This window comes from Pantherophis guttatus, chromosome 3 (genome assembly GCF_059756535.1).
Source record: "Pantherophis guttatus breed Tessera chromosome 3, ASM5975653v1, whole genome shotgun sequence".
In the NCBI taxonomy this organism is placed as follows: Eukaryota; Metazoa; Chordata; class Lepidosauria; order Squamata; family Colubridae; genus Pantherophis; species Pantherophis guttatus.
In genome coordinates, this window is record NC_142065.1 from 708,650 (window position 1) to 721,502 (window position 12,853).

A 12,853-nucleotide genomic window follows, 5' to 3' on the forward strand; every position below is an offset into this window, starting at 1 on the left:
GCTCCCACAAAGCCAAGGGGGGTCAAGATAGTCTCCAAAGCACCCGAGGGCAGGGGAAGAAACAACGGATGGAAACTAATCAAGCAGAGAAGCAACCTGGAACCAAGGAGAAATTTCCTGAGAGTGAGGACAATTAATCAGTGGAACTGGTTGTCTGCAGACATTGTGGGGGCTCCATCACTGGAGGTCTTCAAGAAGAGACTGGACAGTCACTTGTCTGAAATTGTAGAGGGTCTCCTGCCTGAGCAGGGGTTGGAGTAGAAGTCCCTTCCGACTCTCTCCTGTCCTGTCCTGTCCTGTCCTTCCTGTTACCTGCGCCTAGACCAGCTGTGGTCTACCCAGAGGATGAGCTGGACCAAAAGTGAGGATGGTGTTCTGTCATGACCTCTCCTCTGGAAGTCCTCTTCTCGCCTCCTGACCAGGCTGACAGGACCTTCTTCCCCAACACAATCTCTAGCAGCAGCTGAACTGGGGGGCCACCGTTCTACCAAGGGTGGTTCAGGAGGAGGAGAGGTCAAGAGACAGTGGGAGGGGGACTTGGAGGGTCAGTCTCATGGCTTCCACAGAGTGGGGATGGACAGCTATCAAGAAGAAGGCTCCCACCGCACCAAGTTCTGCTTCGGCATTATGGCTCCTTCCGTTCTTATACCTGCTCTCCCTTGGATGGACCCGAGGAGAGCCTGAAAGACCCCAGAGAGACTTGCCTGTGCCCAGACCAAGTCTCAGCCTAGGAGACACCACAAAGCCATGCTGTCTAGGTCCTAAGTTCATAGGGCCTTTCCCGATAGTGAAAGTAAGAAACCCTGTTACTGTTCAGCTTAGACTCCCATGCTTGGTAGGGAAAATGCGTCCGGTGTTCCATAGCAGCTTCTTAAAGCGAGTAGTCGGCTCCCAGGTAAGGCCGGTAGACCGGGCCGCCCCGAAGCCTATCCTAGTCCAAGGGGAGACCCACTACGAGGTAAAGAAGATTTTGGACTGGAGTTTACAGTACATCGGGGTCACTTGCAAGACGTAGTCTACCGGAGGGGATATCCTCTATCTGAAGCTATCAGGGCCAAGAGTTGGGATGTAAAAGCTGACAGGTTGATTAAACAGTTTCATGACAAATATCCTCATAAGCCCAAGGGGCCACCTGGGGGGGGGCAAGGGAGGTTGACGGTGACACAGGTTAACTTCCCTGTGATTTTTCTCTTACAGGAGGTCCTTCTCAAGTGAGGGGGGCCGACTGTCAGCCCTGAAACCATTTTGGACATCTTCAGGGCTGCCACAGCGAGGCCGGTTGCAGCTGTGGGAACGTGAGGAGGGAGATAGAGAGAACTGGGGGGAAATTGTAGCCAAAATAACATTCCTTCCTGTGGGAGCCAAGGACGTCCCCACCAGGTGTTTGGGAGGTGTGGACAAAGGCAGCTGGAGCTGGGACTGTAACCTGATTGGACCATGTGACGGACGTGTGACCTGGGGTCAAGTGCTTTTGGTTTTGGTTTGGGTGGGGAAAACCTCGTGTCCTTCAGAGTCGGGTTTTCACTACCTGTGCCAAGATGGCATTCCTAATAAGGAATACGGCAGGATTCCTGCACTCAGTCAGGCAACCATAATGGCAACACTTCTGTTCCCAGGGCATTTCCAGTCACTTTGACACTTCACAGAACAAATAGTGATTGTGTGTGGAGAGGGTGTGGGACAGACCCCAGGATTTCTTGCACACTAGATCCCAAAGGTAAGAGATTCTCCTGGAGTTGGACCCCCAGAGCAATTGAGATCCCACCTCTGGGCCTTTCAGCAGCCGAAGGCTCTCCATGCTTCCAGGAGGAGACGTTGCCAGCTGGATCTGCCCTTCCCCTTCTTCCCCCAAAGTGTGAGAGAAAACTTCTCTCAGCGTTGCTGTGCCTATTGATTGGCATTTGGTTCAAATGTTTGAATGAGCCAATCAGTGCTCAGCCTTTGACTCTGAGTTTCCCGGGCTTTCTAACTGACACTCATTCAGCATATAAGGAACTGCTCTTCAGCTGGGAACACACATGCAGACCACACACACACACAAGAGCTGAAGTCACTTAGCCTCCTTCTGAGGAAGGAAGATCGTGGGCTCCGTATGGAGCAACTACAAAAAGAGCTGAACGGATTTTGCTGAAGGGGAGATAACTATTGATGTTCTTTGTAGATTTTGTTTTGTTTGTTTTTATTAAACCAGTTTGTTTTTAAACTCTTCTGGCTCGTCTGTTTGGTGCCTTTGTAAGCGGATAAGTCTGTGGTCTACAAAACCTCCACAACAATTGGTAGCAGAGGATGGTAAAGCAAGGCCATTTCCTTCTGGAGTCAGCTCTGGGCTGGACACTGCAAGTGATGCTTGCGCTGGGGCCACAGGATTGTCTGGGATGCTGCACCCTCCCTTCACAACCTCTTTTCCTTCTTTCCTTGCGGGAGGGACTTCGTGGTACCCAAAGGACACCCAGATTCAGTCATACTTTTGTTCCCTGTAGCATCAACCGTGTGAACTCTCAAGTTTCCTCTTCACGCTATGTATTCAAGGTGGACAGCAAATAAGATTTATATATATATATATATATATATATATATATATATATATATATATATATATATATATATATATATATATATATATATATATATATATATATATGTCTTTGGTTATTCAGGTCTTCTCCCACGTAAAATTGGAAGTGTCTTGGCGACGTTTCGACGAAGTCTCATTCGTCATCTTCAGGCTGGTGTTCTCGGCTTCGTGCTTCACGAGAGCCACACAGGATGTCACCACCACACATCAATGCAGAAAGCAGACTCAAACCCACACTGATAATGAGCCACGACCAAGGACCAGAAGCCAGACCGCAGCTGCATCATTAGCCACTTTAAACCCCTCCAATCCATACATGAAGCAGACTGACACCCACCACGAAGAGCTCGCACGGCCACAAACACGAAGCCAAACAACAACAACGCAGCTCACCAGCTCAAATCCCCCTGCAACTCAGACTAATCTGAGCACAACCAAGCCCCCACCCAAACAGAACACACCCCCAGCCAATCAGAGCACAACCAACCCCCCATCCAATCAGAGCACAGCCAAGCCCCTAACCAATCAGAACACACCTCCACCCAATCAGAACACAGCCAAGTTCCCACCCAATCAGCTCACACCCCCACTAGCAGTTAAAAGGAAGAGACAGCTGCGATCTCACATTGCTCCTGGAAGCACGAAGCCGAGAACACCAGCCTGAAGATGACGAATGAGACTTCGTCGAAATGTCGCCAAGACACTTCCAATTTTACGTGGGAGAAGACCCGAATAACCAAAGACCTACATACAAACACTCACGAAAACCTGAGTATATATATATATATATACTTATATATATATAAGAAAATTGATACTGTGCCTTTACAGGGAGGATATGGGTGTGGCCTACTGATGACAGCTTACGAGCTAGAAATGGATCTATTTAGGTCTCCCACCTAGCAGTGAGAGCTTGCTAGGTGTTAGAAAAGAAAAAAGCCCAGAACCGAGTAGATGAGATTCTACTGAGCTGGAGCTACAAAAAAACCTTGGCTACGTAGGGAAAACCTGGCTAGAAGAAAAACACACACATATATATATGGATATTGATATATATGTTATATGATATATCTGTTGCTGTGTGTGTGTATCTAGCATGTGTATATGTGTGTTATGTATGGCTATGGAGAGAGAGAGATTGGTATGTGTTATGTATAGGTATGGGCAAGAGAATTTCATTCTTAATGTGCTGACGGTAGAAAATGACCATAAAGGTTATCTTAATCTTCATCTCTTAATCTCTACCTGAGCTCCTTCCTTTTGGCTTGGAATCCTGGGGGTGGACCTGTGCAGAGGGAGGGGCATCTCCTTGTGGGTTTGCTGGGTGGGGGTCTATCTTGGTCTTCCCTCCCCCTCAGGAAGGGGTTCCAGGGGATGGGGGGGCAGAGGCTTTTTCTGCTGGCTCTGGAGCGGTCAGTCCTTCTGACTGTGACCAGAGATGCCCTTCCTTCCTTCGGTCCCCTGGAAGGACAGGAGCTGGAGGGAGTGAGGAGTTCAAGTCCTGCGGAGGCCCCATCCTGCTGACCGCTGTCCTCTGAGCTGGCTCCCCCAGCAGCCCCCGGCCCCCCCTCCAGGCTAAGGAGGAGATTTGTGCTTCATTGTGAGGTTCTTTCTTAGCTGATTATGCTGAACCCAGGGAGCAACAGGGAGGCATTTAGGCCTAGTAGTTAAAGCACCAGGCTAGAAACCAGGAGACTGTGAGTTCTAGTCCTGCCCTTGTCACAAAGCCACCCTGGGCCAGCCACTCTCTCCCAGCCCTAGGAAAGAGGCAATGGCAAACCACCCCTGAGAAACCTTGCCAAGAAAATCACAGGAATGAAACTGACTCGAAGGCATAAAAACCCACGGAAATCAGAGAAAGTTATTAAAGGATGAATTCATGACTATTTCTTGTGTTATTGTTGCATAATCATTCTTTTGCCCTGTTCAGCACACTGCCCAGGTCTGGCCCTGACGCTCCCCATAGCTTGCTCTGTCCTCCCTCTTGCCCTGGGGCTGGGTAGGTTGGGCAGTTTTTGCAATGTGGGCAGCAAATGGCCGGCAGGAGGCAGCCCTGTGCAGCCGTCCCACTCACAGCCTCTTCGCTTCCAGGACAGGAGCTCCCAGAATACAGGACAAGAGAGACTAGAATTCGGTCCTTAATTCTAGTCCTGCCTTAGGCATGAAAGCCGGCTGGGTGACTTTCCACCAGCCCTTCTCTCTCAGCCCAGCCCACCTCGCAGGGTTGCTGTTTGCAGGGAAAATAAGAGGAGGGAGGAGTATTAGGTATGTTTACCACCCTGAGTTACTTATAATGTAATAAAGTTAGGATAAAAATATCTAATGAAGTGACTGTCCTTCATTGTCTGGATTAATTTTTGTGGCTTTGTGTGTTGCTCTGTGGTTATTTTATAATCCAGTGTGTGGTGTGAAAAACAGAAGATTCACTATCCGGTCTGCGGGAGGAGTGAGAATCCAGGCGCTGGATATGAAAGGGGACACGTTAAGCTGGCAAAACAGGTGATGGGCTCCTGTATGAGGAGGGGGAGACACTCAAGAAAGCCCCCCTCCCCCATGTCTGTGCTGGCTCCTTGGGTGGGTGGGACTGGCACAGGCTCCTCTGTATGCCTGGCAAGGAGGAAAGAGAGCAGCCAGGTGGGCACCCAGCAAGGTGTGTGAGACCTGAGGCCAGTGGGTACATTTATTTATTTATTTATTGGTTCAATTTCTACAGACGCATGGAGGCCACCATGAATGTGGCTGGCAGATCTGGCAGCTTCCGTGCTTTAATGGTGAAGGATGGGGGTGGGGCAGCCTTTCCCTTGCCCGGAAAAGATACTCCCAGGAAACACACAGACAGCATCTGGGACCACCGTCTCCTTCGGGAAATCATTTATTCCAGAATTCCCTCCCTTTGAAAGGCGCCTGGACTGGAGGCTTTGTGCGCCTGGTCTCATCCTGAACCGGCCTCTCTTTTCCTTCAGCGCAAAGCAGGCCGAGCTTCCATCCACGGAGCCCTTAGGGAGACCCTGGAAAAGGGAAGGGGGCGTCAGGAACGGTCTTCCTTCGGCGGGGGCTGCAGAATGGGGGCTTCCCGGCCCTCCCTCCAGAGCCATTGGATGCCCCCCCTCTTCCCAGGCTGAGAACCAGAGAGACTCCCCTCCCCTGCTGTGAGGAGCTGCTTTGCTCCAGCCTTCATGACCCCCCCCGCCAGTGTAGGCGCCTACATTTAAACCACGGCCCTTTTTGTCCTGTTGGCCAGAGGGCTGGATCCCGCAGCAGAATCTCGGGGTGGGGGGGGGGGCAGGAAGAAGGCTCTTTCTCCAGTGCTTCCAGTGGTGGGGGGGAGGACTCTCCTTTCCCCCTGGCTCTTCTTTGCACACAGCCCTCAAGGCATGAATGCAGGACCTTCTACTCCTCCCCACCTTTCAGCCGCCCCCCCCCCCCAGCCAGCACCATATACCCACCTCTATTATGGCCACCTCTTTTGCGGCACCTCAACCGGCACCCCCGACGTTTGTTGAAGTTGTTGGCGTTCCCTGCGCAGCCGCCAAAGGTGAACCCCTTGCACCTTTGGGTCTTTGGGTCATAAAACCAGCGTTGCAATTTTAAATCGCAAGGCCCGTGGTCAGGAGGCAGCTGACAGAGGTCTGCAGAGGGAGGGAGGGAGGGGGTAGAGGCTGGCATGAGCTGGGCAGCTGTAGACGTTTTAAAGGGAGGGGGAGGAAGGAAGGAAGAGGGGAATGGGATGGAGGGAAGGAAGGAGGGGAGGGAGGGATGAAGGAAGGAACAAATGGAAGGGAGGAAGATGTGGATGAGGGAGGGAGGGAGGGAGGAAGAAATCAGGGACCCAGAAGGCTGGGCCCAGGGCAAACTGCAAATCAGTTTGAATCCTTAGAGGCAGGGTATCAGTGACAGTGACATGACATGATGTCATGGAATTTTTGGTGCTTAGCCAACTGGCCACGAGGCCTGACTGGGCTTGCAGTCCCCAAACATCTGGTGGGCCCCGGTGCCCTCAACCATGCCCAGCATCTCCAGATGTGCTCCATTGGCATGCCAGGTGCACCCGGAGGACCCCAGTGGCCTGCCAAGACACAGCCGCAGAATTGCTCATGGCACGTGTGTCCCCCCCCCGAGAGCATCTGGCTCTGGGTCTCACCTGTGACGGGGTTCGTGCAGCGCAAGGCACAGCCGTAGGAGCAGCACTTTTCCGCCTCCTGGCAGTTGCCATCGTGCAAACAGTTTGCCAGGCATGGCACCAAGGCACCGCGAGGGCTAGGCGGGCAGAAGCCGGGCTTTTCTGCAAAACAGAATCAACGCATGGGCTCTGGGAAGCGCCACTCATGCAGCCCCACAAAAGGTGCTGGAGAAACCCCATGAGAGATTGGGGGGGCCCAGATGAGGTTCAGGAAAGAGGGGAGCCTCCCCCCACCCTGTACTGGCCTCTGAGATGTCCCAAAGGAGAATCAGCCCAGGGGGGCTGCATCGTGCAAGGGCAGGACCCCCAAAAGCAGCTCCGAAGAAGAAGCATGCAGCGAGGTTGGACCTTTTCCTGCAGGGGCTCGGGAGACCCCCCTCCCGAAGACCCCTGCTGCTCCTCAGCCTGCCCTCCCCCGTGGCCCCCCCATGGCTCCTGCTGGCCCTTTCTCACAGGCCCTCATCCCCTCCTCCTCCCTGCCCAACAGCCGGACTCACCAATCTGTCCGCAGTAGCGCTGGCATTCCTCAATGGTGTGATAGCGGTTGCGATTCCCGGGGCACCCATGATAAACGAAAGGCTCGCAGCTCTTGGAGGTGACGTTGTAGAAAAAACGGTGTTTAGGCTCCCCGCATCGTTCGGAATCGTTGGGGAAGGTGCTGCAGCCCCCCTCGACTGGCAAGAAAGGAGATTCAGGAAACTCAAAACTTTGCTTGGTTGTAGGGGTGGGGGTGGGGGGATAGAACAGCCCCCTAATACAGGGGCCTCCAACTTTGCAACTTTAAGACTTGTGGACTTCAGCTCCTGGGGAGTTGGAACTTTAACTGGCTGGGGAATTCTGGGAGTTGAAGGCCACAAGTCTAAAAGTTGCCCTGGTTGGAGACCCCCACCCTCCCCGAATTTGCATCCAGAGCCTCGGGGGCTTCAGGGTGTCTCTTGACACAGAGAGGATCCCTCTGGATCCTTTCCTTTGTTTGTCTTTGTTCCGTGGTTATATTTTAACTGAAACTCAGGGAGGGAGCCTGAAGCCCTGAAGCAATGGGAAACCTCACCCCAGAATGCTGGTGCTGCACCCCATAGACTGCTAGGGCTAGAAGGAACCTCAGAGGTCTTCTAGTCCAACCCCCTGCTCAGGCAGGAGACCCTAGACCATTCTAGGCAAACGGCGGTCCAATCTCTTCTTCAAAACCTCCAGTGATGGAGCATCTACAACTTCTGAAGCAGCTCCTTCCATTGATGAATCGTTCTCAGGAAATTCCTCCTAAGTTCTGTATTGCTTCTCTCCTTGATGAGTTTCCACTCGATGTTTCCCGTCCTGCCTTCTTCTGCTTTGGAGAATAAGTGACCCCTCCCCCTCTGTTTAGTGGCAGCCCCTCAATTGTCTTCCAGGACAACACTGTCCTCTCCCCCTGGATCCTTTGATGGGTGGACCTAACTAGATCCCTCCACCGTTCATCACAGGTTTCTTAGTCTCCGGATCTTTCATCTCTTTGGGCCAAGAGGGGCTCTGGGGAATCTCCCCCTTTGCTTCCGCTCTCCTGGCAGGAAAAGGGAGCAAGACCCCTTCGGGAAACAAAACCTCCCATCGCAGTTTGTTTTGCAGGGGCTCTGAGGACGAGGGTCGTGCAAGAAAAAATAGCCCTACAGGTGTGTTTCTGTGTCTGTGCTTAAGAAAAGCAGCGGGAAGATAACTCAGGAAATAAGTACCCTGTTTCCTCCAAAATAAGACATCCCCTGATAATGAGCCCAATCGGGCTTTTGAGCACATGGCAATAAGGCCAAGCGCTTATTTCAGGGTTCAAAAAAATATAAGACAGGGTCTTATTTTCGGGAAAACACGGTAAGGTAGTCCTTGACTTACAACAGTTCATTTAGTGACCATTCAAAGTTACAATATCATGAAAAAAGTGACTTATGACCATTTTTCACACTTATGACCATTGCAACATCCCCATGGTCACATGATCAAAATTCAGACCCTCGGCAACTGATCCATATTTATGACGGTCGCAGTGTCCCAGGGTCATGTGATCCCTTTTTGAGAACCTTGTGACAAGCAAAGTCAATGGGTAAATCAGATTCACTCTATGACCGTGTGACTAACTTAACACTGCTGTGATTCACTTAACAACGGTGACAAGAAAGGTCGTAAAATGGGACAAAACTCATTTAACAAATGTCTCACTTAGCAACATAAATTTTGATGTCCAGTTGTGGACATAGAGGACTATCTGTATATATATAAAAAACCAAGGACTTGAGTTAGAAGTTTCAATTTAAATGAGATTCAATAGAGTCATCCAGCCGAATTTCACGCTGAAGACAAAGACTGAATCTGGCTTCCGTGGCTTCAGACTTTTGGCACCGGATAAAGCAAAAGGCTGGAGGAAATGCTAATGCAAAATACAGAATTAAAGCCAGCACTTTTCTTACTAGGTTTTACAATAGATAAATATAATAAGGAAACAATATACTTAATGCTACATATTCTAACGGCAGCAAGACTGGAAAAATAAAGAAACCCCTCAGAGGAAGAAGTAGTAGCTAAGATATTAACTTGTGCTGAAATGGACAGGTTGACGCTGGAACTCAAAGATAAGGGCGAAACAGAATACTAGGAAATCTGGAATAGATTATAGTATTGGTTGGAGAGGAGGAAGACTGCCGAGATAAAGGATTAATGATGAGTTGAAAGTTTAGAAATTTATATGTTAGTTTCTTGAAAGAGATAGGAATGAAATTGTGTTGGATGTAAGTTCTATAGACGTAAGAATTTTCGTGTTTGAATTGTGAAACAAGATATATATTCGGGAGAAGGGCGGTATAGAAGTCCAATAAATCTAATCTAATCTAATCCGTATATGAATTGTATTAGTTGTAAGGTAAAATTTGACGGAAATGTCTAAATCGGAAATATCAAACCAAGTCCAATGTTCTTAATTGTATTAGTAATAAAAAAAACTTTTTTAAAAAAAAGACTGAATCTAGCTTCTAAATTGGGATAAAAACTCCAATCCAAATATATTTCTATTTGATTTGGTGATTTGATGGCTTAGTTTGTGCACAGAAAGAGATGTTAATGCTCAATGTGCTTTTCTAAATCAGCTCAGCTCAGCATCTTACTGGACCATGAAAATGAAGTGGGTGACGTGGTCAGATCTGGCCCTGGTTTGTACATCCCCTCATGACCAATCCTTTTAAAGCAAGCCAAGGCCTGCTCTCCAGAGCAAATCAAGGGAGGCGCTTTGGCCCAAGGAATTCCAAGGAGCAATTTCACTCTGCTGAAATTGTTTCAAAACGCGTCACAAGGCAAGCAGCAGCGCATCCGTGCCAGAACGCTGAATGGAAAGATGGCTATCAGGTATAACCAGCAAGGCCATTTCAAAAGAGACAAAGGAAGCAAAGTCCATTGTGGGATAGAAAAAAACCCGACCTCACAAATAGGACGGGGGGGGAAGAGGGAGATGAGGAGCACTGCGGGGGGGCGGGGGGCGGGAATCTCTGGACTGCAAGCCAGACACAAGCCAGCAGTGTGAGACAATCCAAGGAAACCCCTAGAGAAGTACAGACTCTGTCTGGGAAGAAGCCAGGACTCTCTTTCCTTTGGGCTGCTCAGTTCACACCTAGGATGTGTCACTCAATTCCGTGCCCAAATTTGAGGAAGGACTTTGGCCACCAAGAGGGAAGGAGAAACGGTGCCCGGAGTTGGTCCGCATTCAAAGAAGGAAAAGTTGGGAGGCAGAAGGGAAGTGGAGAAGGAAAGAGAAGAGAAGAGAAGAGAAGAGAAGAGAAGAGAAGAGAAGAGAAGAGAAGAGAAGAGAAGAGAAGAGAAGAGAAGGCAATGGGAGAGCTAGGGAGTAGCTCTCTTCAAGCATCTGAAGGATCATGTGGAAGGATTGTTCCAAAACAGAACAACAAACAAAGATTTCAGTGATAAGGAAAGAGATAAAGTTAGAGAAAACTTTCCATTGTAACAGCTGTTTGACTCTGACCTGGACACCATTCAGAAGCAGTCAGCTCTCCTTTACTGGACTGTTTGAAAGTGGGGTGGGGGTGGGGGTGGGGGATGGGAGCATCTGTCAGAGAGCCTCCTGCACTCCTTAAAGGGTGGACCTCTCAGACCTACAAACTCTTACAATCTGTAATTCTATCAATATTTGTATCAAGCCTAGTAACTCCCTGATCTCTTCCTGGGTGTTAGTTATTATCTTATTAATACTAATAACATTAATTATATTATTAGTATTATTACTATGCAATTATTTTTTCATTTGGTTTTACAATCTGTAAACCACCCAGAGTTACCCTGTAGGGGAGATGCGCGGCATGGAAATTTAATCAACCAATCAATCAATCTAACATGAAAAGAACCCCGGACGGGCGGCTGTGATCCCCTCCGCCAGCGTTTGCCGGGGAGGGTGGGGGACGGCGGGGACCGGACTCTCCGTTCATGGAAGTTTTCTTCTGCACCGGCCCGGTCTCCCTTCTCCGGGATTTTGCCCGAGGAGCGGATTTCGGCCTCGGAACCGTCCGAGGAGCCTGACGGGGTGACTCCCCGGCTGGAGCGAAGCTGCGTGATTCATCGACCTCGCCCAACCCGCCCGCCTCGGAGTTACGCACATCGGGCAAACGCAAATCTCCTGGGAACGGAAGTGCGTGCCGGGCTCCGCCGGAGCCCTTTGCGTGGCCCTTGGCCCCGTCCCACGGGCCCCGTCCAGAGGGTCGCGCTCCGCCTGCCTCCCAACAGCCGTCCGGAGGGCGCTGACTCCGAGGTGGGCGGCGTCCTTCCGAGCCGAGCCCGGGATCCCGAAGGAAAGCCCGGCTCTCCCCCTTCTCCCGTCTAGAGCTGGGCGGGGATCGGAGGACCGCTATTGCCGCGTGCGGGGAAGCCCGGGGAGAGAACGGGGGTCTCTGGGGGTCGCTTTCCCTCGGGCGTTGCAGCTGGAAGGGGCTCAGACGGGGCGGGGCTTTCGGGGTCGGAGCAACACAAGAGCCCCCTGGCCGGGCCATCCCGCCGCCCCCCCCCCCCCTGGCGCTCACCCTACTTACAGAGGCCGGAGACGGAGGGCAGGGGGCTCCAGAGGGCAAAGGCGGCCCAGAAGAGGAGGAGGAGGAGGAGGCTGCGACCGGAGCTCATGGCGATGGCTGGGCGACTGAGCCGCCTCCGACTCCGCTCCGGGGCAAAGAGTGCGGCGCCCCTCACCCCCCATTCCCTCCCCTCCGGAGGGCCGGGCTGGGAAACCCCCTCGCCCCGCCCCGCTCCTCCGGATGACTCCTGCGGGGAAGGTTTCGGCGCCCGGGGGGTCCGGCGGGGCAACGTCAGCGGGGGCCGGGCGGAAGGGCGGGGAGGGCTCCGTGGCTTCCCAAAGGGGGAGCGGTGACCCCCGATATCCCTCGACTCCCCACCTCACCCCGGGGCAGGGAGAAGGCTCCTCCTCTCTCAGCCCCTAGGCGCCGAGACGCCTCGCTGGTGGGGGACCCCCTTCCCTGCATTGCAGAATCTCCCACGCGGCTTTGGCGCTTGAACGCCTTGGAAATTGTCACTGGAGGTTTTCAAGAAGCGATTGGACAGCCTCTTGTCTGGAATGGGATAGGGCAGGGGGTCTAACCGTGGAAACTTTTAAGAATAGCTGGAGAATTCTGGCACTTGAAGTCCACAACTTCAAATCTTAAAATTCCAAAGTTGGACACCCTTAGTATAGGGTACTTGTATAGGGGTCTCGAGCAGGGGGTTAGACTAGAAGACCTCCAAGGTTCCTTCCAACTCTGTTATTCTGTGATTTCTCTGCTGTGGCTCCTGCTGGGGGGCTCCTCAGCTTGGAGAATTGCAGGTCTGGGCTGGTCACAATGGAGCCCCCAGGAATGTCTGCCAAGTGGGCCGGACTGCAGCCCATGGAGGGGTCTGGGGGCTCCTGGGCACTTTTTCATTTTTGCTCCAAAGTTTTTCTCTTTTTCCAAACTGAAAACTAAGGAAGATGATGGGGATGATAAAGGGGAAAGGAGTGGGAAGGGAGGGGCCCTGCCTGGTGAACTGTCAGGCTGCCAGTCGGTCACTTCCCTTCTCCCCAGGCCATCTAAGAGCCCCCCACTCAAAGGGCA

General features: G+C 51.6%; 1 protein-coding gene across 1 annotated transcript; it reads right to left on the minus strand.

Moving 5' to 3' along the window:
• Window positions 1-5,431: 5,431 nt before the first annotated feature.
• Window positions 5,432-11,964, minus strand: LOC148114447 (BPTI/Kunitz domain-containing protein-like). The gene is made up of 5 exons (XM_087888910.1): window positions 11,804-11,964; window positions 7,253-7,429; window positions 6,717-6,857; window positions 6,022-6,204; window positions 5,432-5,583 (listed from the first exon to the last, which is right to left on the minus strand). Exons 1-5 carry the CDS (start codon window positions 11,889-11,891, stop codon window positions 5,573-5,575), a joined length of 600 nt encoding a protein of 199 aa, XP_087745036.1. The 5' UTR covers window positions 11,892-11,964; the 3' UTR covers window positions 5,432-5,572.
• Between the last annotated feature and the right edge of the window lie 889 nt (window positions 11,965-12,853).